The following is a 26,646-nucleotide window of genomic DNA, read 5'->3' as shown; positions in this document are numbered from 1 at the left end:
CCAGAAATTAGAACCTTTCTGTGAGACGTGTGCGTCTGTTGGGTATACGCTAATTATGGTCAGTGGAACAAAGATAACTGTTGTGACGGCTCTTCTATAGGCTCTAAAATGGCACTGCAAAGACTCCCCTTTCTGCCCCCCTCTTTTTAAGTCTCCCATGTGTCAGTGTTCCCCCACTTCTGCACTGCTCTCTTTGCCCTCCAGTTCTTCTGCCCTTCTGCTGCCTTTGCTGGCCCCATTCCCTCCCATTGTATCCACCAGTAACACGTTTTGAGAAAGGTGGCATACTGTGGGAAAATGATATATTCTGGGGAATAAATAAATATTTTGGTGAGAAAAATACTTCTTTGGGGGGAAAAGATATGTGTTTCGGGGGGGAAAAAAAGTGTATTTTGCAGGGAAATAATGTATTGTCATGGAAATAAGAGGTTTTGGGGGAAATAACGATTTTGGGGGCAAATAACAGGTTTTGGGGGAAGTACTCATTTGTGACCTCCAGGGATGGGACACCTGCTACCCTGGGTAGCAATGCCAGCAACTCACCACCTCTGAGATAAGAATTTCCTCCTTATATCTCATCTCAACCTCCCCTCTTTTAGTTTGAAAATGTTGGAAATAGCCAAGTAAGCTATCAGGATGGTATCACTGATAAAAGCAGATTTTATTCGCAATTGCAGTGGTGGGCATCCTGCAAGCAGGACCACACAGCCAAAAGCACATTGCAGCCTTGTATCCCCTGTCCCCCGATGGCAGGAATCCCTGCCCTGTTTCCTCGCTGATGGAATGCTCCAGCTCATGGTTGGCCCTCCACTGACTGTCCCCTGGGAACTGGCAGCGTCTGTCTCTTTGTTTCTCCAGGGAAGCAGCATCCATAAAGCAGTTGCCAGGCCATGATCTACCTGCAACGTTTCTGCCAGGTTCGTTTGTCCAGTTCCCATCTTCTGGTCCATTTTTGCTGACATGCTGGACGTAGGGATGTCCCCAGTGGCTGGATTCTGTCACAGCGGTCACTTCCCAACAGTGATCCCTCAGATCCAGGGGTAGATCACACAGCAGAGCTTAGCTAGGTCCTGCTGGTTGTTCAGATTGGTTATTTTTCTCTTGTTTTGTTTTCAATTGATGAAGTAACACGTGTGAATGAGAAGTGCTGTGCAGTTAGGACTGGTCAATTATGGAAATGTCACATGCCCAGAAGTTCTATGATAACATTTGTCCAGGCAGTGAGAAGTTCTGGTGGGACAGTAGGCGCAGCAGAGATGAGAATTTCATTTAATCATGATTCTATGATTCTATGAGGTTGGAAAGGAGGAAAAGAGGGAAGAATACAGCAAGAACAGTGGATAGATTTATCTCCTAGAAAATTTAGTAATCTATGTATAAACTGTAATGCGTGATGTCTGCATATTCTCCTAGAACATACAACAATTCGCTCCTTCATGTTGTTTGGAGTTCTCCTATGGCTTGATCAAGTTGGTCTTGATGCCAGCCATGGGTGCAATTTAAATCATTCTCAGCAGAATGGTTCTCATTTTCAGTAGAGGTTGCTCAAAGGGAGAGAGGAAAGAAGGAATTAAACTGAAGTCAACACTTAGCTTCCTGATGTCTGTGTTCTCCACCAGGGCCTGTGACAGTCACCATCTTACTGCAGGGGACTGCAGAAGGAGGCTGTTGCTGGGCACTGAGCCCAGATGGGCTGCCCTGCCCCCTTCTCCAGGGTAAGACCTCTCATCAGATGTCACCTCTGGTCAGCCATCAAAGAGGAGTAAATCATTAGGGATCTTGAGGCCTAATTCCTAGAGGCCTGGGTGGTGACCCTGAGGTCCTACACCTAGTAACCAAGGGGCTAAAGGAGGCCTATGGAACGAGAAGCTTTTCAAGAGGCTGAGAGACCATGAATACCAATGAGAGCACGAGACCACTAGAGGCCTGCAGGCCAGGAGAGAGGCCTCTAGTCCTCTAGCCATCTCGGCCTTCCTCTGGACCTCTTTGTCTCTAAGCCTTCCCATAGGCATCTAAGTCTATACACCTCTGCACCTTCCTTGGTGCCTGAATGCCCCTTGGCTTCCCTCCGGCTCTCTTGGTCTCTCTGTCTCAAGACCTCTAGTCCAGCTTCCAGGCTTTCAGGCTTCTTGGGCTGTAGGTGTCCAGACCTCAAGGTTCAAGGGCACTCGACCCCTAGGTCCTCTTGGCCTCTGGTCTTCTAGACTCCCTCTTTCTTGGCCTCCATGCCTCAGTTTGGCCTCAAGACTACTAAGCTGCAAGGCCTCTTGGCCAGGCTCTTGGCCTCTCTCCAGGCTGTTTTACCTTAAGTCTTCTAAGCCTCCTGGGTAACTTCTAGGCCTTTAGGCCTCCCTCTATGCCTCTAGGACAGCCTGCAGGCATCTGTACCTCCAGGCATGTTCTCCATTTCACTTCTAAGCCTTCCTTTGTGCCTTAAATAATCATGGACTCGTGGTCTCTTTTTTGGCCTCCCTCTGTGCACCAGGGCCTCAAAACCTCAGTGCTTCCAGTTCAGCCCATAGGTTATCTCGGCTCTAGGCCTAGCCTTAGGCCTCAAGGACATTAGGCTCCACACAATCATTAAGGCCTCTAAACTTCCTTTTTGGCCTCTAAAATTTTAGGCCTCTATACCTCCTTCTGGGCTTTCTGTACTATAGGTCTCTAGGCCTCTTGGCCAACCTCTAGCTCTTTAGAAATCTATGCCTAAAGTCTTCCCTCTTGGCTGCTAAGCCTCTAAACCCTAAGGCCTAAATTGTGGCCTTGAGGCCTCTGGTGCTCTTGGCTGGCATCCTGGCCTCCCTCTGGGTCCCTTGAACTATGGCAGTAGAGGCTGAACCTTCCAACCAGTGCCCCATTTTGCGTTGTTGCCGTGTGACAGAGAGCAGCAGAGGGGCAGTCTGACACAACAGCATCTGACATGGAAGTGCGGATGGAGCAAAGGGGTGTAATTGAATTCCTCCATGAAGAAAAAATTGCACCCACTGACATTCATTGATACTTGCTGAATGTTGATGGAGACCAACCAACGGATGTGAGCACGGTGAGGGGTGGGTGGTGCATTTCAGCAGTAGGACAGTGATATGACAGACACGCCATATTGCAGAGAGCCGTGCAGAGCTGTCACACCACAAAATGAAGAGCATCTAGATCAGCACATCTGTGCAAATTGGCTAATGGTGGTGACTATGTTGCTTTATTAAATAGCGTTATTGTGCTCTTTGTATCTGGTGTCGTTTCCATGAAAATACCCAGGAGGCATTACTTTTGGAGAAACCTACATAAAATTGTAGGTTTTAAATAGATGTCACATTTACTCTGCCCTGTATTTCCCAGTTTTCCCCACAGCTCCCATTGTGTCCAACAGACTACCTCTGCCCTGTAAGCTCTGTCCCATAACCCCCACAGCTTTGCCCTGTAAGCTATGCCCCATAAGCTTCTGCTTTGCCTATAAGCTATGGGCTCTATGTGTCCTATGGGGCTCTGTTGGTCCCTATAGGGCTCTACAGTACACACCATGGCCACTACTTCCTGCTGCCAACAGGGAGACAGGAATGGGGCTATTTCTGGCCTCCTTATCACCCAGCCCCACGTCTGCCTCTTTGTCCACTCTTTGTCCTTGGCAAGTGACAAATTCCTGGGGTGGTGCCATGGGGGTGGTCCGTTCCCACAGTCTGTCAGGGGCAGGAACCCACAGGACCACAGAGAACCACAAGATCATCATAAAGAGTCATAGAGCCCAACAGAGCCACATAAGAACCACAGGGAGCCATGGAGACCTGTGGGGAGCCAAAGGGAACAAACATAGACCCATATGGGAGCAATAATGACGCACTGTCCCACAGGGACCTGCAGGGATCCATAGAAGTGCATAGGGAAACATACTGCCCTGTGGCAACTCGTAGTGCCCCACAGCCACTTGAGTTGAGTTTCACTCACCATGGGTCAAGATTCACGGTGCTGTGCGATAGCCTGAGTGGCCAGCTCACACCCTTGGCCACCCTCCATCTCCCATGGCTCCCACACGAACCCCACTGCACTACCCACACTAAGCCCTGCCCCACACCAAGCCCTGCCCCACACATGCAGCTGCTGCTGCTCAACAATTTTTATTGGCTGAAAGCAGGGAGATCCAAAGGGAATTGATCAGAGATTGGGGCTGGACGGCAGAGCATCTGGAGCTTTCATTCCTCATTGAGTCCTTTCTATTAGGAGAGAAGATGGAAGGAGGTGATGAGGCACATGAAGGACAGATATGAGGTGAAGCTGGGGCAGGGATGTGGGGCAGAAACCCACCTTGGCGCCAATGTCACGGCTCCGTGCCCGCAGCTTGTTAACCTGAGACTCAGCCATGTCAGCACGTTCCTCCGCCTCATCCAGCTCATGCTGCACCTTGCGGAACTTGGCCAGGTTGGAGTTGGCCTGCTCTTCCTGTAGGGTGAGGCAGTGGCCATCTTGGCAGCTGTCTTGTCATCTATCCATCCACCGATCCAAACATCCATCCAGCCATCCACCCAGGCTTTTTCTATCTACCCAGCGAACCTTCATCTACTCTTTCCCACTCATCCGTCTTCTTTCTCCCTCAGACCCATCATCCTTGCAGCCATCTCAGCATCATTCTGTCCATCCACCCTAACCCATTCTCCGTCCTCAACGCAGCCATACATCCCTACTCTTCCATTCATCCATCTTCTCAACCATCCATTTCTACAGTTTCTCCACCTGAATCTTCATCTAATATCTCCATCCATCAATCAATCATTTTCTCTGTTTCTACATTTTCTCCAATTTCTCCATCTTTTATTTTCTCCATGCATTCTCCTCCAATTTCTCCATCCATCCATCCATCAATTTCTCAAATTTCTCTGATTTCTACAATTTCTCCACCCAGTTCTCCACCCATACATCTGTCCATTCATTCATTTCTCCAACCTTTTCTCCAGCCAGTTCCACATCCATCAATCATTTTTTTTTTAGTTTTTCCAATTTCTCCATCTGTTTCTCCATTTTTCCCAATTTCTCCCTCCCATTTTCCTCTTCCTCCCCACTGAACTCACCGCCTCCTCTGCCTGCCTCTTATAGGCCTTCACCTTCAGCTGCAGCTTGTCCACCAAGTCCTGTAGCCTCACCATGTTCTTCCGGTCTTCCTCTGTCTGGGGGGAGGAGGAACACTAAGGTAGGAGATGGTTGGTCCAGGCCCCACAGCCCCTCATAGATCTCCATGCTTTAGGTAACCGTGGTGGCAATTAGAAGTGGAGATTATTTAGAGGTGTTCTTGGAAGGGATGTGTCCTCCCTACAAGCTTGTAGGTCATTGGACATAGAGCCATTAGATGGCCATGGTCATCAGTGTCCACTGGCCACGATGTTCTAGGTCACCCATGTCCATGTGATCAGAATGTCTATGCTTTAGGTCATCCCTTTCCCTACAGCTAACAGGTCAACCATGTCCTAGATCACTCGTCCCCATTGCTACCAGGTCAACCATACTGTAGGGCATACAATTCCCTAAAGCCAATAGGTCAACCACATTCCAGGTCATGCAGCATCTATGTGAACATAGAGTGGGTGACGTTCCAGGTCATCCATGCCTTTATGGCCACCAGCTCTGCTATGATGTCCCACCTGGTAGCTGAGCTCCTTGACACGCCGCTCTGACTTGCGGAGTCCCTTGATGCTCTCAGCATTGCGCTTCTGCTCAGCCTCCAGCTCATTCTCCAGCTCCCGCACCCGAACTTCCAACTTCTGCAGCTGCTTCTTGCCTCCCTTGAGGGCCAGCTGCTCAGCCTCATCCAGCCTCAGCTGGAGGTCCTTGACAGTCTGCTCCATGTTCTTCTTCATCCGCTCTAGGTGGGCACTTGTGTCCTGCTCCTTCTTCAGCTCTTCTGCCATCATGGCCGCCTAGGCAAGGAAGATGAGACACCAAGGAGAGCATGGAGAGATGGAGGAATGTAGGGAGTCCCATTGGTCCACTGATCCCATTGGTAGGAGAATGACTGAGGGTGTCCTTGGTCCCTCAACCAAGTCCACCATGACACTCACATCAGTGATAGCCTTCTTGGCTTTCTCCTCAGCATTCCGGCACTCCTGGATGGCTTCTTCCACCTCTGTCTGCAGCTGGGAGATGTCGGCCTCCATCTTCTTCTTCTGGTTAATGAGGCTGGTGTTCTGGAAGAGAGGAGCATGGAAGTCACCTGCTGTCCTCCAATGGGACTTTCTAGGTCTTTCTGCCCTCCAGTGGAATGTTCTGTGTCTTAATGATCTATCTCTTGCTTCTCTCCAATGGGATATTTTAGGAGATGCAAGGCTGATTCTTCATCAAAGTGTCCTCACCTGGGAGTGGAGAAGCTGGACCCGCTCACTGGCCTCAATCAGTTCCTGCTCAGCCAATTTGCGAGCCCGCTCGCTCTGCTCCACCATAGCCCGCAGCTCCTCTAGCTCTGACTGGAGGAGGTTGTTCCTCCGCTCCACAATAGCAATGTTCTCTTTCAGGTCCTCATTAGCTCTCACAACATCATCCAGCTGTAATTGGGTGTCCTGCAAGGCAACGTGGTGGGAGGAGCATGAGTAGGGGGGTGGGAATTGGGTGAGCATGCACCCAACAGCCATCTTGGGCCACCCAATGGCCACCCAATTGCCATGCAGTGATCACCCGCTGATCACACAATAGATGCCCAGTTGACACTCAGTGGCCACCAAACTAGCATACAATGGCCTCCCATGGATAGCCACCCAGTAGCCACTCAACAGCTACTCAATAGACAATCAGTGGCTACCCAACAGGTACTCAACAGGCATCCAACAGCCACACTGGGCTTCCCAATGACCACCCAGCAGGCAAGCCAAATTCCAACCAATGGCTGTCCATCAGCTAGCAAATGCCCACCCATTAGCAACCCAGTGATCAGCCAATAACCACTCAAAAGCCACTTAGTGGTTACCCAATGGCATCTTAGTTTCCACCCAATGGACAGCCAACAGCTACCCAATGGCCATCCATCAGCCAGTAAATGAATATCCAACAGACACCCAATGGTCACACAATAGGTTCCCAATAGCCACTGAATGACCACCCATCAGCCAGCTAATGGTCACCCAGTGGTAACCTAAAACCCATCATGTTGACACCCAATAGCAAACTTGTGCCACCTAATGTCCAAATGGCCATCTTGGCCCATTAATTCCTGATGGGTCAGCAGTCCTATGGGTACCTTGAGATAGCCCTGCAGTGCCTTGACTTGCTTCTGGGCCTCAGCTGCCGTACGGTTGGCATGGCTCAGCTGGATCTCCATCTCATTGAGGTCACCCTCCATCTTCTTCTTCAGCCTCAAGGCCTCATTTCGGCTTCGTGTCTCAGCATCCAGTGAGGTCTGCAGTGAGTCCACCACCCGCAGGTGGTTACGCTTGGATTGCTCTATCTCCTCATCCTTCTCAGCAAGCTTGCGCTCATAGTCAGCCTTCACTTGATTAAACTCTAGCTGGGCCCTCAGGATCTTCCCCTCCTCATGCTCGAGAGACGCCTAGTGAGGACAGGAAAACACTGGTGGACACCAGGAGGACACATGGAGATACATGGGTACAGGTGGGGATAGAGCTTGGCTCACCTCTGCCTCCTCCAGTGCTGCTTGCAGCTCCAGCTTCTCCGCATCCAGTTGCTTCCGGACCTTCTCCAGCTCATGGATGGATTTTTGGCTGGCTCCGAGCTGCTCTGTGAGGTCCAAGATCTCCTCTGCATGGATGAGAATACATCAGATCATGTAGAAATAGATGGATGACATTGGAGTGGCCAGGTGGAGGCCATGTTCTCACCTTGGAGGTTCTTATTCTCCCTCTTGAAGGTCTCCAGGTGCTCCAGTGATTCCTCATAGGCATTCTTCAGCTTGAAGAGCTCAGTGCTGAGGGACCTAGCCTCCTTCTGTGATGCCTCCAGCTCTGTTTGCGACTCCTCGAACTTCTGTTTCCATTCTGACAAGATCTATGGGAACACCAGCAGGACACTGCTTATAACCTCTTCCTCCATGGAGAACCTTCTCGTCCTAACCCTTACCATATTCTGGTGCCCTGACCTTGTCAAAGTTCCGCTGCTTCTTGTCCAGAGCAGCAGCTGCTGCATTTGACCTCTCTACATCTGCCATCAAGTCCTCGATCTCATTCTGCAGCCGGTGCTTGGTCTTCTCCAAGGAGGAGCACTTGGCATTGACTGCCTCCACAGCCTCCTCAGCTTCTTGAAGCCGTTGTGCCAGCTTCTTCCTACCAGATGGATGGACAGAACTCACACATGGCCTTTCTGGACTCCTTGAAGAGCCTCTGTCCGTGGAAGATGACTCACTTGGCCTCCTCCAGCTCCTCAGTGCGTTGGATGGCATCTGTCTCATACTTGGTTCTCCACTGGGCCACCTCAGAGTTCGCCTTGGAGAGAGCGCGCTGGAGCTCAGTCTTGGCCTCCATCTCCTCCTCGTACTGCTCCCGCAGCAGGTCACAGTCATGCTGGGCTGATTGGAGGGCATGGGCCAATGCATTCTTGGCCTGGAGCAAGGAGAAGATGGAGCTATGTTAACTGGGGACAGTTTGAGGTCCTCCAACTCACTAAGTGTTGGTGTTCATCAGCTTAAAGCCATCAGGTATTCCTTAGACCAATTGAACCCAAACAAATTCAACCCAACCTAACTCAATCTCCTTGACTCCAACCAACTCAACTCCATCCCATTCCCACCTCACTCCTAACGTCATAGTGTCTCACATAGTAAACCTCCAGCCCTACCAACCTCTCCAACAAGGCCATACCTTGGCCTCCTCCTCCAGCTGCCTCTTGAGGTCCTCCAGCTGCTGAGTGTAGGTGAGTTTCCCTCGCGTCAGCTGGTTGATGAAAGCTTCCTTCTCCTCCAGCTGCCTTGAGAGCTCACCTAAGGGGCACAAAGAGGAGTGATCATTGCTGAAGAGACCCCCAGAGCCAACCCACAGTCCCCAACACCAGCAGCTGGGTGAGAGGTGAGTGAGACACTCACTGTTCTCTGTCTGGAGCTTGGCTCGCTGGGTGCTGAGGTCAGTGACAGTGCGCTGAGCCTCCTCCAACTTGCTGCGGTGCTCATTCATCTGGTCTTCTGTGGTGCGGCACATCTTCTCCAGGTTGGTCTAGAAGAAGGAAGGGAAGGGAGATGCATGGGAACATGGGAAGTGTGAAAGAATAACTGTCCCATCTAGCCTCATCTTGATTTTTGCCATTGAGGCCTCAGTCTCCTACCTTGGCCTTGATGAGCTGCTCCGTGTTGGAGTTGACATCATCCAGCTCCAGCTTGAGCTCACTCTTCTCCTTCTCCAGCTTCTGCTTGACACGCTGCAGGTTGTCAAGCTGCTCACTCAACTCAGCTACACTGTCAGCATGCTTCTTGCGCAGCGTGGCAGCCGTGGCCTCGTGCTGCAATGTGGCCTCCTCCAGGTCCCTCCGCAGCTTCTGGAATTCGGCTTCCTGCTTCTTGTTAAGCTCGAGCTGCACTGAAGTGGCACCACCTGCCTCCTCCAGCCGCTCACTGGTCTCCTCCAGTTCCTGCAACAGCTCTGAGCGCAGCTTCTCCACCTTAGCCCGGCCCGTCCGCTCTGCCTCTAGTTCCTCCTCCAGCTCCTCAATCCGTGCCTGTAGTCCATGGACAGGTAGAACATCACAGGGCTTCCCTGGGCCCAATTCTTCCACTCAGCCAGTTGGAGAGTCTTCAAACCAACTCAACCAGTTGCATATTTTTCAAATCTAATCTGACGGAGGGTCCATTCAACTGAACTCAACCCAACCCAATGGAGATTCTTCAACCCAATCCACCCAACTGGAGACACCTCTACCCAAACCAATTCAACCCAACCCAAATTGCTCAACACAACCAAGTAGAGACACTTCAACTCCACCTCAGCCTGACCTGAAGCTCTTTCAGCTTCTTCTGGAGCTGGGCAGAAATCGCTTGCTCATCCTCAATTCGAGCATTGAGTGTGTTGAGTTCAAAGTCTTTCCTGGAAGAGAAGAAACACCAGTCATAGTCCCAGGTTCTTAGAGAAGAGCAGGATTATGAGTAAGAGACAAGGGGATGGAAGAGGTAGTGGGCAGTTTGCTACTTTTTCAGCCTCTCCTCCAGCTGCTGCTTGTCATTCTCCAGGTCCATAATGCTCTCCTGAGCTAGCTTTAAGTCACCTTCCAGCTTCCTTTTGGCTCGTTCCAGGTCCATCCGTATCTTTTTCTCCTGTTCCAGTGAGCTCTCCAGCTGCAAACAATGCAGAGTCATCCATCAGCTGACAAAAAAACCCACCCTAGAAGGATGTTTTCCCACAGGAGAAACAGGACTCACATCATCCACTTGCTGTTCCAGCTTCACTTTGGCCTTCGCCAAAGTGTTGACCTTGTCTTCCTCAGCCTGCAGGTCATCCAGGGCCTGCTGGTGAGACTCCTGCAGGATCTTCTTCTCTTTGGTCAGCTTGGTGATGTTCTCATCCAGCCCGGCCATCTCCTCTGTGAGGTTCTTGACCTGCATGGTGAGAAACATCAGGCTTCCATCTTGATGCCAAAGGTAGGGCACAGACAGGACAAAGCTGTTCTTGCTCATGGTCAAGCTGAATCTAATTTAGGTGACACATGAGAACCCAGCCAATCACCCTTGGTTTTTCTCAACCCAAACCTACCAACTTACATCTCATGTCAATGCAACTAAACCATCTTTGGGTCAAATCCAACCCAGCCACCGTTGGGTCTTCTCAATTCAATCAAGTCCCTCTTGGAGTTTCTCAACCCAACTCAACAACCTTTAGGTCTTCTCAACCCAACCCAGCCACTCTTCAGTCTTCTCAACCCAATCAAATTACCCTTAGTTCTCCTCAGCGCAACTCAGCAACCTTTAGGTCTTCTCAATTCAACACAACTCTCTTTCAGTATTCTCAACCCAATCCAACTAATTTTGGGTCATCTCAATCCAACCTAACTGAAATACCCTGGGACTTACCAACCCAGTCCAACCATCCTTGGGTCTTTTCACCCCAACCACTTCACCTTGTTCTCTGTGGCATGTTTCTCCTTCTCCACTTTGGCCAAAGACAGCTCCAGGTCATCAATGTCCTTCTTAAGCTCTGAACATTCGTCCTCCAGCTTCCTCTTCTTGGCTGCCAGCTCAGCGTTCATCTCCTCTTCTTCCTCTAGCCTCTCTGTCATCTCCTTCACTTTGGCCTCCAGCTGGATCTTGTTCTTGATCAGCTGATCACAGCGCTCCTCAGCATCAGCAAGATTGTCTTGTTCCTATGAAGGGGACAAATTGGTGGGAACAGGAAGGAAGGGAGAAGGGAGTCTGTGGGGTTGGTATATCTCCATCACGCACAGCCTGCACTTGCAACTGGAGGTCATTCTTCTCCTGCAGCATGGAAACCATCTTCTCCTCCAGCTCCTTCCGACGTGCCTCTGACTTCTCCAAGGCTTCCTTCAGATGCCCAAATTCCTCCTTCATTGTCTGCATCAGGGCACAGGAGACCAATAGCAATAGCAAATGGTTTCACCACTCATTAGCCCCACCCTAACCATGTCCTTGGTGGCCCACACCATGATGGATTTGTGATGTCCTCCCACCTGCATCTCCTTCTCAGTCTCAGCACTCTTCAGCAGGGGCTTGATCTTGAAGTAGAGCTTCATCCAGGGCCAGTTCTTCACCCCCATGAAGGCACGGATATTCCATTGGATTACCAAGAGTGCATCCCTATGATGGGAACACTCAGATGATGCCACCACCCGAGCCCTCTGTAGTGGAGCTGAGCATGAGAGCATGAGAGCTCCATCCCTGGTAGGAGGAGCTACCCCCATCTCACCGGCGCTCCAGGATCTTCTTGAACTCTATGCGCATGAGCTGGCCCCGGGCTTGAGCTTGGATGCGGGTGATGATGAGGGAGAGGCGCTCATCTCGCATCTCCTCCAACAGCCCCAGCAGCCCAGCCTTGAAGAAGACCTTGGAAGAGGAAGGAGGTGGTTGAGAAGAGGATGGAGCAGGAGACAGGTGAGATGGGTGGGATTGGGTTGAATGGAAGGGTTGGAGATTGAATTGGATGGGAGAGCTGCCTGGAAGGGTGGTGGACAGGCTGGATGGAAGGAATGTCAGATGAGTTGGATGGAAGTGTCAATGGTTGTGTTGGGTTAGATGGAAGAGTTGGAGAATGGATTGAATTGAAGGGCTGGACATTGGACTGGATGGAAGGCTTGGATGTAAGAGTTGGATATTGGGTTGTAGTGGATGGATAGAAGTGTTGGTGACCAGATAGACAGACTGATGATTTGATGTATGGATGGACTTCACCTTGGTGTGCCCAAATTTGTACTGGTTGTGGTCAATGTCAAGGGACCCCAGGAGCTTCTCAGCGCCCTTGCGACTGTCAATGAACTGCCCCTCGGGGATGGCTGTGGGGTTCAGGATGCGGTACCTAGGAAGGGCAGGAAGAGACAACCCAAAATGAGCTCAAAGCCCATCCCCACATTCCCAACAACTCTGTCGTGCTGTTCCCACCGTTGGCGAAAGTCCCCATAGAGGATGCGGTTGGGGAAACCCTTGCGGCAGATGCGGATTCCCTCCAGCACCCCGTTGCAGCGGAGCTGGTGCATCACCAGGGTGTTGTCCATCACACCTGTCAAGTAGGGGGTAAAAATGGGTGGGGTCAGCCTTTAGCCACATCCACTGTCACAACCACTCTAGTCTCCACCCCCTCACCCGGCTCCTTCCTCTCATTAGGGATGAGACAGCGGACAAAGTGGGGATGGGTTGTCTTAAGGTTGGCCATCAGCTTGTTGAGGTTCTCCTGGAGGAGGAGAGAAGAGGCTAAAACCAATAGGCCAGAGGGCAGGAGCAATAAAGCCATGGGGTGAGGTAGTCCTCCCTCTGCACCACAGCCTGCCCTCTCCATGGGGCACTCACCCGGTGCAGGGCTGAGACAGTCTGGAAGGAGGAACCTTTCTTCTTGGCTCCTTTCCCCTTTCCACCGTCACCACCTGGGGAAAGGAGGAGAGGTAAGGTAAGCAAGGAGAGAACTGCTGGGGGTAGATCTTCCCCATCTGTCATCTAACCATCTCCATCCATCCTCTTACCAGCATCTGCCCCAGCATAGTTGGAGAAGAGACTGGCCAATAGCTTGAGGGCTGACTTCTGGTAGAGCCCCACCACTGTCTCATTGAGGGGATCCTTGTTCTTCTCCAACCAACCAATGATATTGTAATCCACTGTGCCCGCGTAGTGGATGAGTGAGAAGTGGGCTTCTGACTTCCCTTTGACATTCCGGGGTTTCCCAAAATTGGCTGATTTGCCCAAGTGGTTGTCAAACAGTTTGGCCTTGAAGGTCATGTCTGAAGCTTTGGGGAACATGCACTCCTCCTCCAGGATGGACATGATCCCCATTGGCTGCCGAGGAGAGGACCTTGTTGGTCATGGAGTACACCAAGTACCACCCAAGTGACCACTTTTGGGGTCCCTGGCAAGCTCCAAGTGGAAAAGCACCCCAAAACGCCCTGGGAGAGTCAGTACCTTCTCGATGAGATCAATGCAGGCCTGGAGGTCCATGCCAAAATCAATGAATTCCCACTCGATTCCCTCCTTCTTGTACTCTTCCTGCTCCAGCACAAACATGTGGTGATTGAAGAACTGCTGCAGCTTCTCATTGGTGAAGTTGATACAGAGCTGCTCAAAGCTGTTGAACTGGAGAGAGAAATGACAGTCAGTGTGGTCAATGCAACATCCAATGTGTGACCCAATGGGTCAACATAAGGCTGAATGGAGTCAACAGAGTGAACTGAAGACACAGTGGGGTCATCAGAAAACCCAAGGGGGTCAATGAAATGCCCAGTAGGATTAATGGAGTTAACTACAGACCCACTGTAGTTAACATAACACCCTGCGGAATCAATAGAATAAATTGGAGACCCGATAAAGTCAACAGGAAACCCAACAATGTCATTGTAATGCCCAGTGGGGAGGTAAAGTCACCACTCAGTGGGGTAAACGCAGCAACCAGCAGCACCGCGTTCCCACCAAAGTTCAACATGTCTCTTAAGGACATTGATTCACTGCCCAGCTGCATCAACCCAACACCCAAAAGCACCCATGGTGCTCTCCCACATCCTCACATCAAAGATCTCAAAGCCAGCAATATCCAGAACACCGATGAAGTATTGACGAGGCTGTTTGGTCTCCAGCGAGTTGTTGATCCTGACCACCATCCAGTTGAACATTTTCTCATAGACGGCCTTGGCCAGAGCCCCAATGGAGTAGTAGACCTGCTGGACGCTCTGTCCTTTGGTGACGTACTCGTTGCCCACCTTCACCCGGGGATGGCACAGACCCTTGAGGAGGTCGGCTGAGTTTAGCCCCATCAGGTAAGCCGACTTGTCAGCATCTTCCCATCAAGGAGAAGAGAACATTAGTCAGGTCCTGCCTCCTCCATGTCTTGGAGGGAGCTGGGGGACCCCAAAATATGTCATCCCATGAACCTTCAGTGCCGTCTGGCTCCGCCTGCTCCTCCCGTTGCTTCTGCTTGAACTTCATATTGCCAAAGTGCATGATGGCACCCGTCAGCTTGTAGACACCAGCCTTCTCCTCAGCAGTGAAGCCCAGGACATCAAAAGCACTCTGTAGGGTGAACAGAGGGAATCAGAAAGGGCCTGATGTCCCCCCAGGGCTGTGCTGAGGGCAAAGACATCATGTGGCCACCAGCTGTGTGTCCGTCTGTCCTGCTCTTCCTATTTGTTAGACAGTCTCATCTACCCATGACCTATTTAACCATCTAAAATGTCATTCATCCATCTAAAGACTCATCCATCCACTGCAGAGTCATCCATCCATGCACTCATCCATCTAAAGATCCAACCATCCATCTAAATCATTCATCCATTTCAGGGCCCAACAACACATGGTTTCCTCCATCTGATGACCCAATCACTCATTTCTCGATTCATACACCCACGGTCTCCTCCATCTGAGGACTTCTCCATCTGCTTACATCGGTTGCCAACAGCTCTTCCGAGTCATCAATGGAGGCCACGGTCACCTCTCCTTGGGAGACGTAACTGTAGTCATAAGGGTTGTTGGTGATGAGCAGCATCTCTGCTCAGTGGTGGGGCAGGAAAGAGGGAAAAAGACACAAAATAACCCAAATGGTCCTCAATTGCCTCAAAAAATGAGTAGAAAAAGAGAGGATGGAAGAAGACCTAACTCACCCAGAAGCTCAGGCTTCTTGTTGGAGAGGATCTGGTAGAAGATGTGGTAGTTCCGCTCAGCCTTCAGCTGGAAGATGACTCGGGACTTCTCCAGGAGGTCTGGAGAGGATGCAGAGAAGGTTTTGAGATGGATCGGATGAGAAGATGGATAAGATGGATGGAGGGTTGGCATGATGGCTCAAAGATGCATCCCCAAAGCCACTCACAGGTCTCGATATCAGCTGATGCCAACTTCCCAGTAGCCCCAAAGTGGATCCGGATGAACTTCCCCTATGACAACAGCAGCGTGAGACTTCTCTGCCCCATAGATCCCCAACCCTGTGTCATAGATCCCACCCAACATCCCCACCACTCACAAATCGTGAAGAGTTGTCATTGCGGACAGTCTTGGCATTGCCAAAGGCCTCCAAGGCAGGGTTAGCCTGGATGATTTGATCCTCCAGGGTCCCCTGGTGGTCAGTGGAGATCAGTGAAAGGGAACAAGTAGCTCCACAAGTGTGGGATGCTAAGAGAGTATGGCCAGAGGACCCACCTTGCTGCTATTTGCCACCTCCTTTTTGCGGTCACCAATGGCGGCAATGCTGGCAAAGTACTGGATGACCCTCTTGGTATTAACAGTCTTCCCCGCTCCGGATTCTCCACTGAAGCCATGGGGCAGTGGTGAGATGTGTGGGGCACTATAGTGCAGTGCTGCCCTCCCACCCCTCCAGGATCATGGGGCTGGGACTTACGTGATGAGGATGGACTGGTTCTCACGATCTGCAGGGAGAAGACACAAGAGATGGTAGTCCCACTAACATGAAGACCAGGCTTTAGCTCTGGGTCCATTTTTTGGTGATGAAATTTGCCAGTTTGAGGTCCCTACCCGTCAGCATGTTCTGGTATGCATTATCCGAGATGGAGAAGATGTGGGGTGGGACCTCAGTCCGCTTCTTGCCCCGGTAGGCAGCCACTACCTCAGCATTGTAGACTGGAAGCCACTTGTATGGGTTGACAGTGACACAAAAGAGCCCCGAGTAGGTCTGGAGAAGGGGACATGGGACAGGATCATGAAGTGTCATCCCACCAGAAAGGGTTCTTGGTGACTCAGTGGGTCTGGAGATGGGACATCACAGTTCTGAGTGGCCCACACAGTCTGTAAATAGGTTGTCCCAGTTTTAGGTGGCCTTAGGGATCTTGAGATCTTGCTTCTAGGTGTACCAAAGGGTCTCAAGATGGGACATCCCACTTCTAGAGTGCCCAAGTGCTTGGAATGGGAAGTCCCACTTCTAGGTGGCCCAAGAGGTCTGTAAATCTCCGTTTTAGTTGTTCCAAGGGGAGAGAGAGGATGTGACATTCCAGTTCTGGTTGACAGAACAGGCCTGTAAACTTTGTTTGTAGGTGTCCCAGAGGGTCTAGACACAGGACATCCCAATTCTAGATGGCCTTGTGGTTCTTGACATCTTAGTTCTAGGTAATCCAAGGAGTCTGGAAATGGGATGTCCCAGTTCTAGATGACACAAAGGGTCTTGAAATTTCCATTTAGTTGCCACAAGGGGAATAAAGATGGGACATCTCTGTTCTAGGTGGCTCAATGGGACCTGGAAATCACAGTCCTAGGTATCCAAAGAGGTCTTGAAATGGAACATCCCAATTCTAGGTGGCCTTAAGATCTTGGTTCTAGGTATCCCAAGTAGTCTGTAAATGGGCTGTCCCAGTTCTATGTGGCTGGAAATCACAGTTATAGGTGACCCAATGGGACTGGTTCTAGGTGGTACAAAGTGTTTGAGATGGGATGTGCCTATTCTAGGTGGCCCAATGGGACTGGAGATGGGACATCCCAGTTCTAGGTGACTAAAGAAATCTGGAGGAAAACTACCACATACTAGGTGCCTCAAATCATATGGGCACAAGGTGACCACCCAGATCTTCATGGAGAAACCACAATGCTCCTGCATCTTTATAGGCTTTGGGGCCACCTTATAGATTTGGGGCTTCTCTATAGGCTATGGTTGTGGGTCTGCTGCAGGGGCTGCTGGGAAGGCTCACATAGATCATCCAGGAAGCATAGCGCTCCTTGAGATTGTAGAGGACGGCGGGCTCATGGAGAAACGTCAGCATGGCCATGTCCTCAATGCGGTCAAATTTTGGGGGGTTCTGGGGGTGCACATCGGCCTCAGGCACTGTCAAGGTCTGCAGAGAGATCCCAAGAATCCCCCAAAGGCAACTTTTTCAATTCAAAATCCCAAGTTTAACTTTTCCATCCCAGATCCCACCAAATTCCCTCTTTTCAGCCCCAAATCCCCTCGAAATCAGTTTTGTCACACTAAGGTATCCCCCAAAATTACATTTTTTTATTCACTCCACTACATCATATTTGCCTTTTAAGTGTCCCCTAAGTTACTTTTTTTCACCCGAAGCCCCACCAAATATTTTTTTTTGCCCCAAATCCCAACATTCTCTCTTTAAAACTCAAATCTCCCAAATCAATCCTCTCCACCCCAAATCCACCATTAGCACTTTCTTCTCCAAATTGTCCAAGCTGAACTTTTACCCAAATCTCTTCTTTCCATCCCAAACCCCCACAGTAACCCTTTCTCATCCATCACCCTCTATTGACCCCACCCCACTGACCCCACTCTGTTTACCCCATTGACTACCATTGATCCTCACTGACCCCACACCCCTAACTCCACCCCACTGAATTCCAGTGACCCTCACTGACTCACCTCCATTGACCCCACCCCACTAACTCCCACTGACCACATTGAATCAACTTGCATTGATCCCATTGACCAGCTCCACTGATCCCCACTGACCCCACCTCATGAACCCCCCTGCACGACCTCATCTCTCACCTCCCCCATCTCTGTGGTGACGGTGACCCCATTCCCTGCCCGGGCAGTGACACGGGCACGGATGAACTCAAGCTGCGGGTGGGGCACGAAGCAGAGCCCTCGAGTGTCGCCTGCTGGGGTTGGACGGGGTCCCTCAGGGGCACGGAGGAAAGGGGCAGCTACACCCAGCGCTGCCTCCATCTGTTGGTATGGTGACAGTGATGTTATCACAGTGACAGCATCACGGTGACACCGTCACTGCAACACAGCAACCCATAGGGATACATGGGCTCCATAGAAATGCATGAGCCCCTCACAGACAGACTGTCCCGTAGATATCAGTGAGACCCATGGAAATGAGTTGTGACCCATAGATATGTGTGAGCCCAATAGAAAGGCAAGGACCCCACAGCAATCCACGGTGCCCCATAGCAGTGTATGAGCCCCATAGACATGCATAGTGCCCCACAGAAATATATGGGCCCCATTGACATCCATAGACCCATAGCAATGGGCAGGACCTCATAGGAAAGTGACGCCCCCCTTCCCCAGCCTCTCCCCTCTGCCCCACAACATTCATACCACCCCATAGAGCTTTGTCCTGCCCCAAGTGCTCCCCTGCTTCATATGTTCCCATGCCCCATAGTGGTCCCTGCCCCATTGTGTCCCCCGGCCCCACATCAACCCTGTACCTTCAGTCTCTGGCTCTGGCACAGGAAACAGGAACAGATCTGTAGCACTGGGGGAGAAAGGCTGTTACCCACAGCTCCTCCCTGCACCCCAGAGATCCCCACACCCCCCTGCCCCATAGATTTCCACATTCTCCCACATCTCCCTGCCCCATCAATCCCCATATCCCCTTGTCCCATGGATTCCCACATCCTCCCATATTCCACTACTCATAGGTCCCCCCACACCTCATAGCCCATAACCCCATAACCCTCACATCCATAGCCCATAGAGCTCCATATCCCTATGGGACACCTCATAGCCCACTATGTGACCCAAAGCTCCCTATATCCCCACGTCCCACATATCTCCCTGCTGCCCCATAGATCCCAATGTGCTCCCCATCTCTCCCCATCTCCCCACCTCCGCCTGCCCCACACCAATCCTACTGCTGCCCCACGGCTTTTATGAGCTTTCCCCCGCCCCACCCCGCCCCCTAAAAAATTCCTGGAAGAGGGGGAGGGGAGAAGGGTACAGGAGGGGGGGGGGAACCTGCCCCATAGTGCCCGACAGAGCCCATAACGAATCCAGGCACCACGCTCTGGATTCCTGTCCAATAGAACACACTCTGCCCAATAGTTCCCTTTCTATCCCATAGAACTCCTTCTGCCCCACAACTCTCCTTCTCTCCTCTGCCCCATAGATCCCATTCTTCCGTACAGAACCCTCTCTGCCCCACAGATCCCATTGTGCCCTGACAATCCCATTCTGCCCAACAGATCCCTTAGCAGACCCATAAGCTCTGCCCCAGAGTTTCCACACTGTGCCCCACAGATGTGCTCTATAAGTCCTGCCCCACAAGCTTCTGCTCTACCTATAAGCTCAGCTGCATAGAACCTTATCTGCCCCATAAGCTCTGCCCCACTACGCCCACCCTGTGCCCAAAGCCCAGACCACAGGCCCTGCCCCAGAGAACCTGCTGCAAGCCCTACAAGAGACACAGGGAGCAAGCTCTGCCCCACAGGCTCTGCCTCTTAGCTCTCTGGGTGTGTATGGGACCCTAAGGGACTCGAAGGGGGGCAATGGAGTTCTAAGGGTCCCTGTGGATCTCTATGGGACACACCACAGATGCCACCTCTCACTGCTGACAGGGGGGCAGGGATGGGGCTATTTCTGGCCTCCTTATCACCCAGCCCCACCTCCGCCTCTTTGTCCCCTCTTTGTCCTTGGCAAGTGACAAATTCCTGAGGGTGGGGCCACGGTGGTGGCCAGTGGGGGGTGGGGACCCACAAGACCCATAGAAACCCAAAGAGACCCCATAGAGACACACAAGGACCCACAGGGGACCAATAGGGACACAGAGAAACCTATAGGGATGCATAATGCCCTGTAGTGCCCCGTAGTGCTACACAGCCAGTTGGGTTGAGGTTTACATGAGGCAGCTCAAACGGCACTGCAAGATAGCCTGGGTGGAGATGTGCTCTTCACCATGCTCAATCTCCTGCAGCTCCCACCACAACCCCACTGCACCATGGGGCATCATCACACAAAGCCCTGCCCCATACCAAACCCTTCCCCACACCATGCTTTACCCCACACAAGCAGCTGCTGCTGCTTGAAGACATTTATTGACTGAAAGCAGGGGACTTTGGGGGTACAAAGGGTATTGGTCAGAGGTCGGGGCTTCGGCTATGTCAGCACGTTCCTCCGCCTCATCCAGCTCATGCTGCACCTTGCGGAACTTGGCCAGGTTGGAGTTGGCCTGCTCTTCCTGTAGGGTGAGGCAGTGGCCATCTTGGCAGCTGTCTTGTCATCTATCCATCCACCGATCCAAACATCCATCCAGCCATCCACCCAGGCTTTTTCTATCTACCCAGCGAACCTTCATCTACTCTTTCCCACTCATCCGTCTTCTTTCTCCCTCAGACCCATCATCCTTGCAGCCATCTCAGCATCATTCTGTCCATCCACCCTAACCCATTCTCCGTCCTCAACGCAGCCATACATCCCTACTCTTCCATTCATCCATCTTCTCAACCATCCATTTCTACAGTTTCTCCACCTGAATCTTCATCTAATATCTCCATCCATCAATCAATCATTTTCTCTGTTTCTACATTTTCTCCAATTTCTCCATCTTTTATTTTCTCCATGCATTCTCCTCCAATTTCTCCATCCATCCATCCATCAATTTCTCAAATTTCTCTGATTTCTACAATTTCTCCACCCAGTTCTCCACCCATCCATCATTTTTTCAAGTTTTTCCAATTTCTCCACCCTTTCTCCATTTTCTCCAGTTTATCCTTTCATATTCTCCCCTTCCTACCCCCTCCTCACCCCAAAGTTTGGCCTTGAAGGTCATGTCTTAAGCTTTGGGGAACATGCACTCCTCCTCCAGGATGGACATGCTCCCCACGGACTGCTGAGGGGAAGACCTTGTTGCCCATGGAGGACACCAAGCACCACCCAAGTGACTACTTCTGTGGTCCCTGGCAAGCTCCCAAAACACCCTGGGAGAGGTGGCACCTTCTCGACGAGATCAGTGCAGGCCTGGAGGTCCATGCCAAAATCAACGAACTCCCACTCAATGCCCTCCTTCTTGTACTCTTCCTGCTCCAGCACAAACATGTGGTGATTGAAGAACTGCTGCAGCTTCTCGGTGAAGATGATGCAGGGCTGCTCAAAGCTGTTAAACTGGGGAGACAAGGGCCGGCCAGTGAAGTTCACATGATGCCCAGTGGGATCACTGGGGTCAAATGGCATCCATTAATATCAATAGGGTCATCTGAACATCCAAGAGGATCATCAGAACACCCAATGGGATCAATGGCATCAACTCAACCCTCAGTGTGGTCTACACAGTGCTCAGTGGATTCCATAAAGTTAACATGAGACTCAACTGACAGAACATAATGCCGAATGGGGTTAATAGAGTGTACTGGAGATGCAGTAGGTTCAGTGTGATATCCAAAGGGATCAGTGAGGTCAACCTGTGACCCAATGGGGCCAACAGAGTGCTCAGTGGAATCAACAAAGTCAACTGAATACCCTGTGGTGTCAATATAACATCCAACAGGCTCAACCTAGTCAACTCAACACCTACTGTGGGGTCACAGAATCACAGAATCACAGAATGGCCCAGGTTGGAAGGGACCTCAAGGATCATGAAGCTCCAACCCCCTTACAACAGGCAGGGCCACCAACCTCCACATTTAATACTAGACCAGGCTGCCCAGGGCCCCATCCAACCTGGCCTTGAACACCTTGAGGGATGGGGCTTCCATAACCTCTCTGGGCAGCTCACCACTCTCATGGTAAAGAACTCATGGTCAACTCACGGTCAACTCATGGTCTCCACTGTCTCCCAGATTGCTCAGCCCCATAGCAGCCTCCCAGGGCCTCACATTGAAGATCTCAAAGGAGAAATATCCAGGATACCATTGAAGTATTAATGAGGCTGTTTGGTCTCCAGCGAGTTGTCGATCCTGACCTCCATCCAGTTGAACATCTTCTCATAGAATCATAGAATCGCTAAGGTTGGAAAAGACCCACAGGATCATCCAGTCCAACCGTTCGCCCTTCACCAATGGTTCCCGCTAAACCATGTCCCTCAACACAGCATCCAAATGCTCTTTGAACACCACCAGGGTGGGTGACTCCACCACCTCTCTGGGCAGCCCATTCCAGTGCCTGACCACCCTTTCACCTCATAGACGACCTTGGCCAGGGCCCCAATGGAGTAGATCACCTGAGGACACTCATGGTGTCCTCAAAAAGAGGATGGACAGAAGGACATTGTCTTTACCTGCTGGACACTCTGCCCCTTGGAGACATACTTGTTGCCCACTCTTACTCAGGGGTGGCATGGTCCCTTGAGGAGGTTGGTTGAGTTCAGAGCCATTAGGTAGGCTGACTTGTCCACCTCTGGGGACACAGGGGACAGGAGATGAGGATAGGAAGCCATGGGGCTCACTCTATTTCCTTCACCACCCACCTGACCTCACCTTCAGTGCCATCTGGCTCTGTTTGTTCCTCCCACTGTTTCTGCTTGAATTTCATGTTGTTGAAGTGCAGCATGGTGCCCGTTAGCTTGCAGATGGAGTTCTCGTCTGGGGTAAAGCCCAACTCATTGAAAGCACTCTATAGAAAGAAATGGGAAAAATCTGGGATGGGATCTTCTGCTGGTAGCTCCCCACACTCCTGGTGGTCCTCCAACTCACATCTGTGGCAAACAGCTCTTTGCCATCATCAGTGGATGCCACCATGGCCTCTCTTTGAGAGACAAAGACATAGTCATAGGGTTGTTGGTCACCAGCATTATGTCTGCAAGGAGACAAGGGAGTTGAGACAGCCAACATCATTTTGGGGATGTTCATCCACCAGCAGGATGAGATTGAATCTCACCCAGAAGCTTGGGCTTCTTGTTGGAGAGGATCTAGTAGAAGATGTGGTAGATCCTTTCAGCCTTTGACTGAACTCGGCACTGGTGAGGCCTCACCTTGAGTACTGTGTTCAGTTTTGGGCACCTCAGTACAAAAAAGACATTGAGGTGCTGGAGCAGGTCCAAAGAAGGGCAACAGGGCTGGCGAAGGGCTTGGAGAATATGGCCTATCAGGAGCAACTGAAGGAACTGGGGCTGTTTGGTCTGGGGAAGAGGAGGCTGAGGGGAGACCTTATTGCTCTCTTCAAATACCTGAAAGGTGACTGCAGGAGAGCGGGGCTTGTCTCTTCTTACAGGCGACAGGACAAGAAGAAATGGCCTCAGATTGCACTAGGGTAAGTTTAGGATGGATATCAGGAAAAACTTTACAGAAAGGGTAGTTAAGCACTGGAATAGGCTCCCAAGGGAGGTGGTTGAGTCACCATCCCTGCATGTGTTTAAAAACTGTTTGGATGTGGTGCTCAGGGACATGATTTAGTGGAGGGTTGTTAGAGTTAGGGTAGGATGGTTAGGTTGCGGTTGGACTTGATGATCTTTAAGGTCTTTTCCAACCTCAGCAATTCTATGTTCTATGAAAGATGACCTGAGACTTCTCCAGGAGGTCTGGGGAGGATGGAGAGGCTTTGTGGTGCATGGGATGGAAAAATAGATGAGAAGATGGATGGATGGGTGACAAAATGGGTCGGGGGTTGACATGATGACATGGACGTCATCAAGGATGCATCCCTAGCCCCACTCACAGGTCTTGATATCAGCTGACACCAACTTCCCGGTAGCCCCAAGGTGGATCCAAATCAACTTCCCTAAAACGGATCTCAACATCATGTTGCAAGGGTGACATAAGCCCCACCTATGTCCTCACCACTCATGAATCATGACAAGTTGTCACTGCAGACAGTCTTGGCATCACCAAAGGCCTCAAACAGGGGGTTGGTTTGGATGATTTGGTCCTCTAGGGTCTCTTGGTTAGGGGTCAGTGGGAATCAAGATGGTGAATGGATGGATGGACTGATAGCCAAGTGGTGGCCAGAACCTGAGATGTCCCCTTGGTGTTCTCACCTTCCCCCAGAGGCTACTTGAAAGACACATGCAGATCATCCAGGAGGCAAAGCACTCCTTGAGATTGTAGAGGACAACAGCCTCGTGGAGCAATGTCACCATGGACATGTCCTCAATGAAGTCAGATTTCAGGGGGTTCTGCTGCATGGTCCTCCCTGAACGTCACCATCTACTCAGGGAGGAAGCCATAGCGTGCATATAGGGCTGCTACAGGGCCAGAATGCCCTGGGGATTTCAGAGAAGGTATTTGGGTTCTAGGTGCCCCAACAGTGATGGAAGTTGTATCTGAGGTCTAGGTGTCCTATGGGATTTTGGAGAATATGGTTTGGATTGTAGTTGGCCCTTGGGTGATGGAGAAGGTATTTTGGGTTCCAGATGTCCCATGGGTGATGGAAGAGGTTTTTGGGCTCTCAGTGTCAGTAGGTAGTGTAGGGGGTGTTTTGGGTTCTAGGTGTCCAATGGGATTTTGGAGAAGAAGATCAGGCAGCTATGTGTCCTATGGGTGATGGAGGAGGTGTTTGGGTCTTGGAGTCCCATGGGTGATGAAGGAGACATTTTGGGCTAACTTTGGGCCTTTTAGGGGTCCCATAGGCATTTGAGAGTGATTTGTGCAGCCATTTTTTGACGACTGGACACCACTTTGGGATGATTCCAGACACTTTTGGGGGGCTATTTGGGTCATTTGGACCATCCTGAAGGTAATTTAGGCTGCCATTTTGGGATGACTCTAACCACCATTTTGAGGATGATTTGGGCCATTTTGAGATGGGTCTGGCTGCCATTTTTCTGGGGCAATGTGGGCCATTCTGAGGGCGATATCAGCCACCTTTTTGGGGTGACTCTGGACACCATTTTGGGATGGCTCCATATGCCATTTTGGGGGTGATTTGTGCCATTTCAGGGCCGATTTTCACCATTTTTGGCAGCCCACCTTGCCCATGTTCGGTCTGCTTGGTGAACTTGGTGCTGTTGGAGGACACGATAGTGGCCTTCATGAGCTCCTCATGCTCGTCAGGGATGGAGATGTTGCGCTTGAGGTTGAAGGTCCACGTCTGCACTGCCAAGCACTCCTGCTCTGACATCCACAGGCATTGTGTAGCCCCCAAGAACTTGGCCAGCTTGGTGGGTGGGGCTGGTATGGTGGCCTGCACACCAGTGACACCAGTAAGGCATCAGTCACACCAGTAAGTCACAAATACAAAACCAGTTCAACTAACACCGGTAAGGAACCATTAGGGCACCATTAAGACAGTACTAAACCAGTAAGGCACCAGTAACACTAACACTACTAAGGCTCTAGTAGGACACGACTAAGACCAGCAGAACACCACTAAGACTTGTAGGACACCACTACAATGCTACTGAGATCAGTAAGACACCAGTAAGACACCACTAAGACACTATTAAAACTGTAAGGCACCAGAGACACCTGTAAGGCACCAGTAGGATACTATTAGTACCAGCAGGACACCATTAAGGTACCAGAAGGACAACAGTAAGATACCAGTACTACTAATGCCAGTAAGACTAGCAACACTAACATCAGTAAGGCACCAATAAGATACGTATAAGGAACCAGTAAGGCACCACAGTGTTATCAAGACCAGTAAGACGCCAGCTGGACACTAGTTGGACACCAGTGCTTCCAGTCCCTGCCTCACCTTTTTGTCCTTACTCAGTGAATCCAGGTCCAGAAAAACAGCATGAACTCACCACTGTATCCCAGTATATTCCAGTCCCCACCCAGTTCACCTACAGACCCTCCCAATCCCTTCCCAGTTTCCCCATATCCCCCCATATCCACTCCTAGTTCCCTTCCATCCCCCTCCTGGTTCCTCCATATCCCCCTATATATCCTCCTACTATCTCCCTATAGACCCCCCCCCATCCCCCCAGTGCTCCCAGTTCCATCCCAGTCCCTCCCAGTTTCCCCATATCCCCTCCCTGTCCTGCCCAGTCCCTCCCATTCTCCCTATCGACCCTCCCAGTCCCTCTCAGGTTCCCCATATCCCCTCCCAGTTTCTCCCATTCCTTTGCAGTTCCCCTATAGACAAGCTCAGTCCCCTTCCAGTGCTCCCCGTTCCCAACTCCCACCTGCCCAGGCTCTGTTGCTTCTGATGCCAGGGACTTCTTTTATCTCCCCCCCCTTCCCAAAAAAGTAATACATCATCAAGGGGGTGTGGCCAGACAGGACCTGCCATCCACCTCCTTCCTCAGGGACCCCTGCCCCATAGGCATCCATAGGAAGATCCCCAGCCCTATAGGACCAAATAGGGACCTCCTTGCTCCCTAAGGACCCTCTGCCCTATAGAAACTCCACGGGACCCCCCTCGACCTCATAGGAGCCCCCCATCCCCATACAACCCTTTAGTTCCCCCTGACCACAGAGCTCCCCATAGGATCCTGTTGGATCCTATAAGACCTCCCCAGCACCGCCACACCCCCCTACTCAGC

At 51.1% G+C, this 26,646-nt stretch overlaps 1 protein-coding gene across 2 annotated transcripts; it reads right to left on the bottom strand.

Moving 5' to 3' along the window:
• Positions 1-3,162: 3,162 nt before the first annotated feature.
• On the bottom strand, positions 3,163-26,646 carry MYH7 (myosin, heavy chain 7, cardiac muscle, beta). Of its 2 annotated transcripts, XM_046902288.1 has the most exons (40): positions 26,287-26,646; positions 18,716-18,762; positions 18,045-18,224; positions 17,236-17,379; positions 16,073-16,229; positions 15,939-15,966; positions 15,740-15,848; positions 15,564-15,656; positions 15,414-15,477; positions 15,208-15,306; positions 14,991-15,094; positions 14,482-14,620; positions 14,119-14,387; positions 13,520-13,690; positions 13,087-13,396; positions 12,917-12,990; positions 12,713-12,800; positions 12,512-12,629; positions 12,305-12,428; positions 11,823-11,959; positions 11,587-11,713; positions 11,342-11,470; positions 11,020-11,262; positions 10,325-10,501; positions 10,095-10,240; positions 9,902-9,992; positions 9,238-9,627; positions 9,002-9,128; positions 8,781-8,899; positions 8,326-8,522; positions 8,063-8,246; positions 7,806-7,971; positions 7,601-7,725; positions 7,208-7,516; positions 6,330-6,533; positions 6,039-6,164; positions 5,622-5,897; positions 5,055-5,150; positions 4,294-4,428; positions 3,163-4,202 (listed from the first exon to the last, which is right to left on the bottom strand). In XM_046902288.1, the coding sequence occupies exons 1-40, from the start codon at positions 26,432-26,434 to the stop codon at positions 4,182-4,184; spliced, it is 5,991 nt and encodes a 1,996-aa protein (XP_046758244.1). In that variant the 5' UTR covers positions 26,435-26,646; the 3' UTR covers positions 3,163-4,181. The 2 variants fall into 2 exon arrangements, with proteins under 2 accessions (XP_046758244.1, NP_001001302.2); NM_001001302.2 differs by lacking the exon at positions 26,287-26,646 and having other exon boundaries at positions 3,164-4,202.

The sequence above is a fragment of the Gallus gallus genome, chromosome 19 (genome assembly GCF_016699485.2).
Source record: "Gallus gallus isolate bGalGal1 chromosome 19, bGalGal1.mat.broiler.GRCg7b, whole genome shotgun sequence".
NCBI classification, from domain to species: domain Eukaryota; kingdom Metazoa; phylum Chordata; class Aves; order Galliformes; family Phasianidae; genus Gallus; species Gallus gallus.
This window is presented reverse-complemented; position numbering and strand designations above follow the sequence as displayed.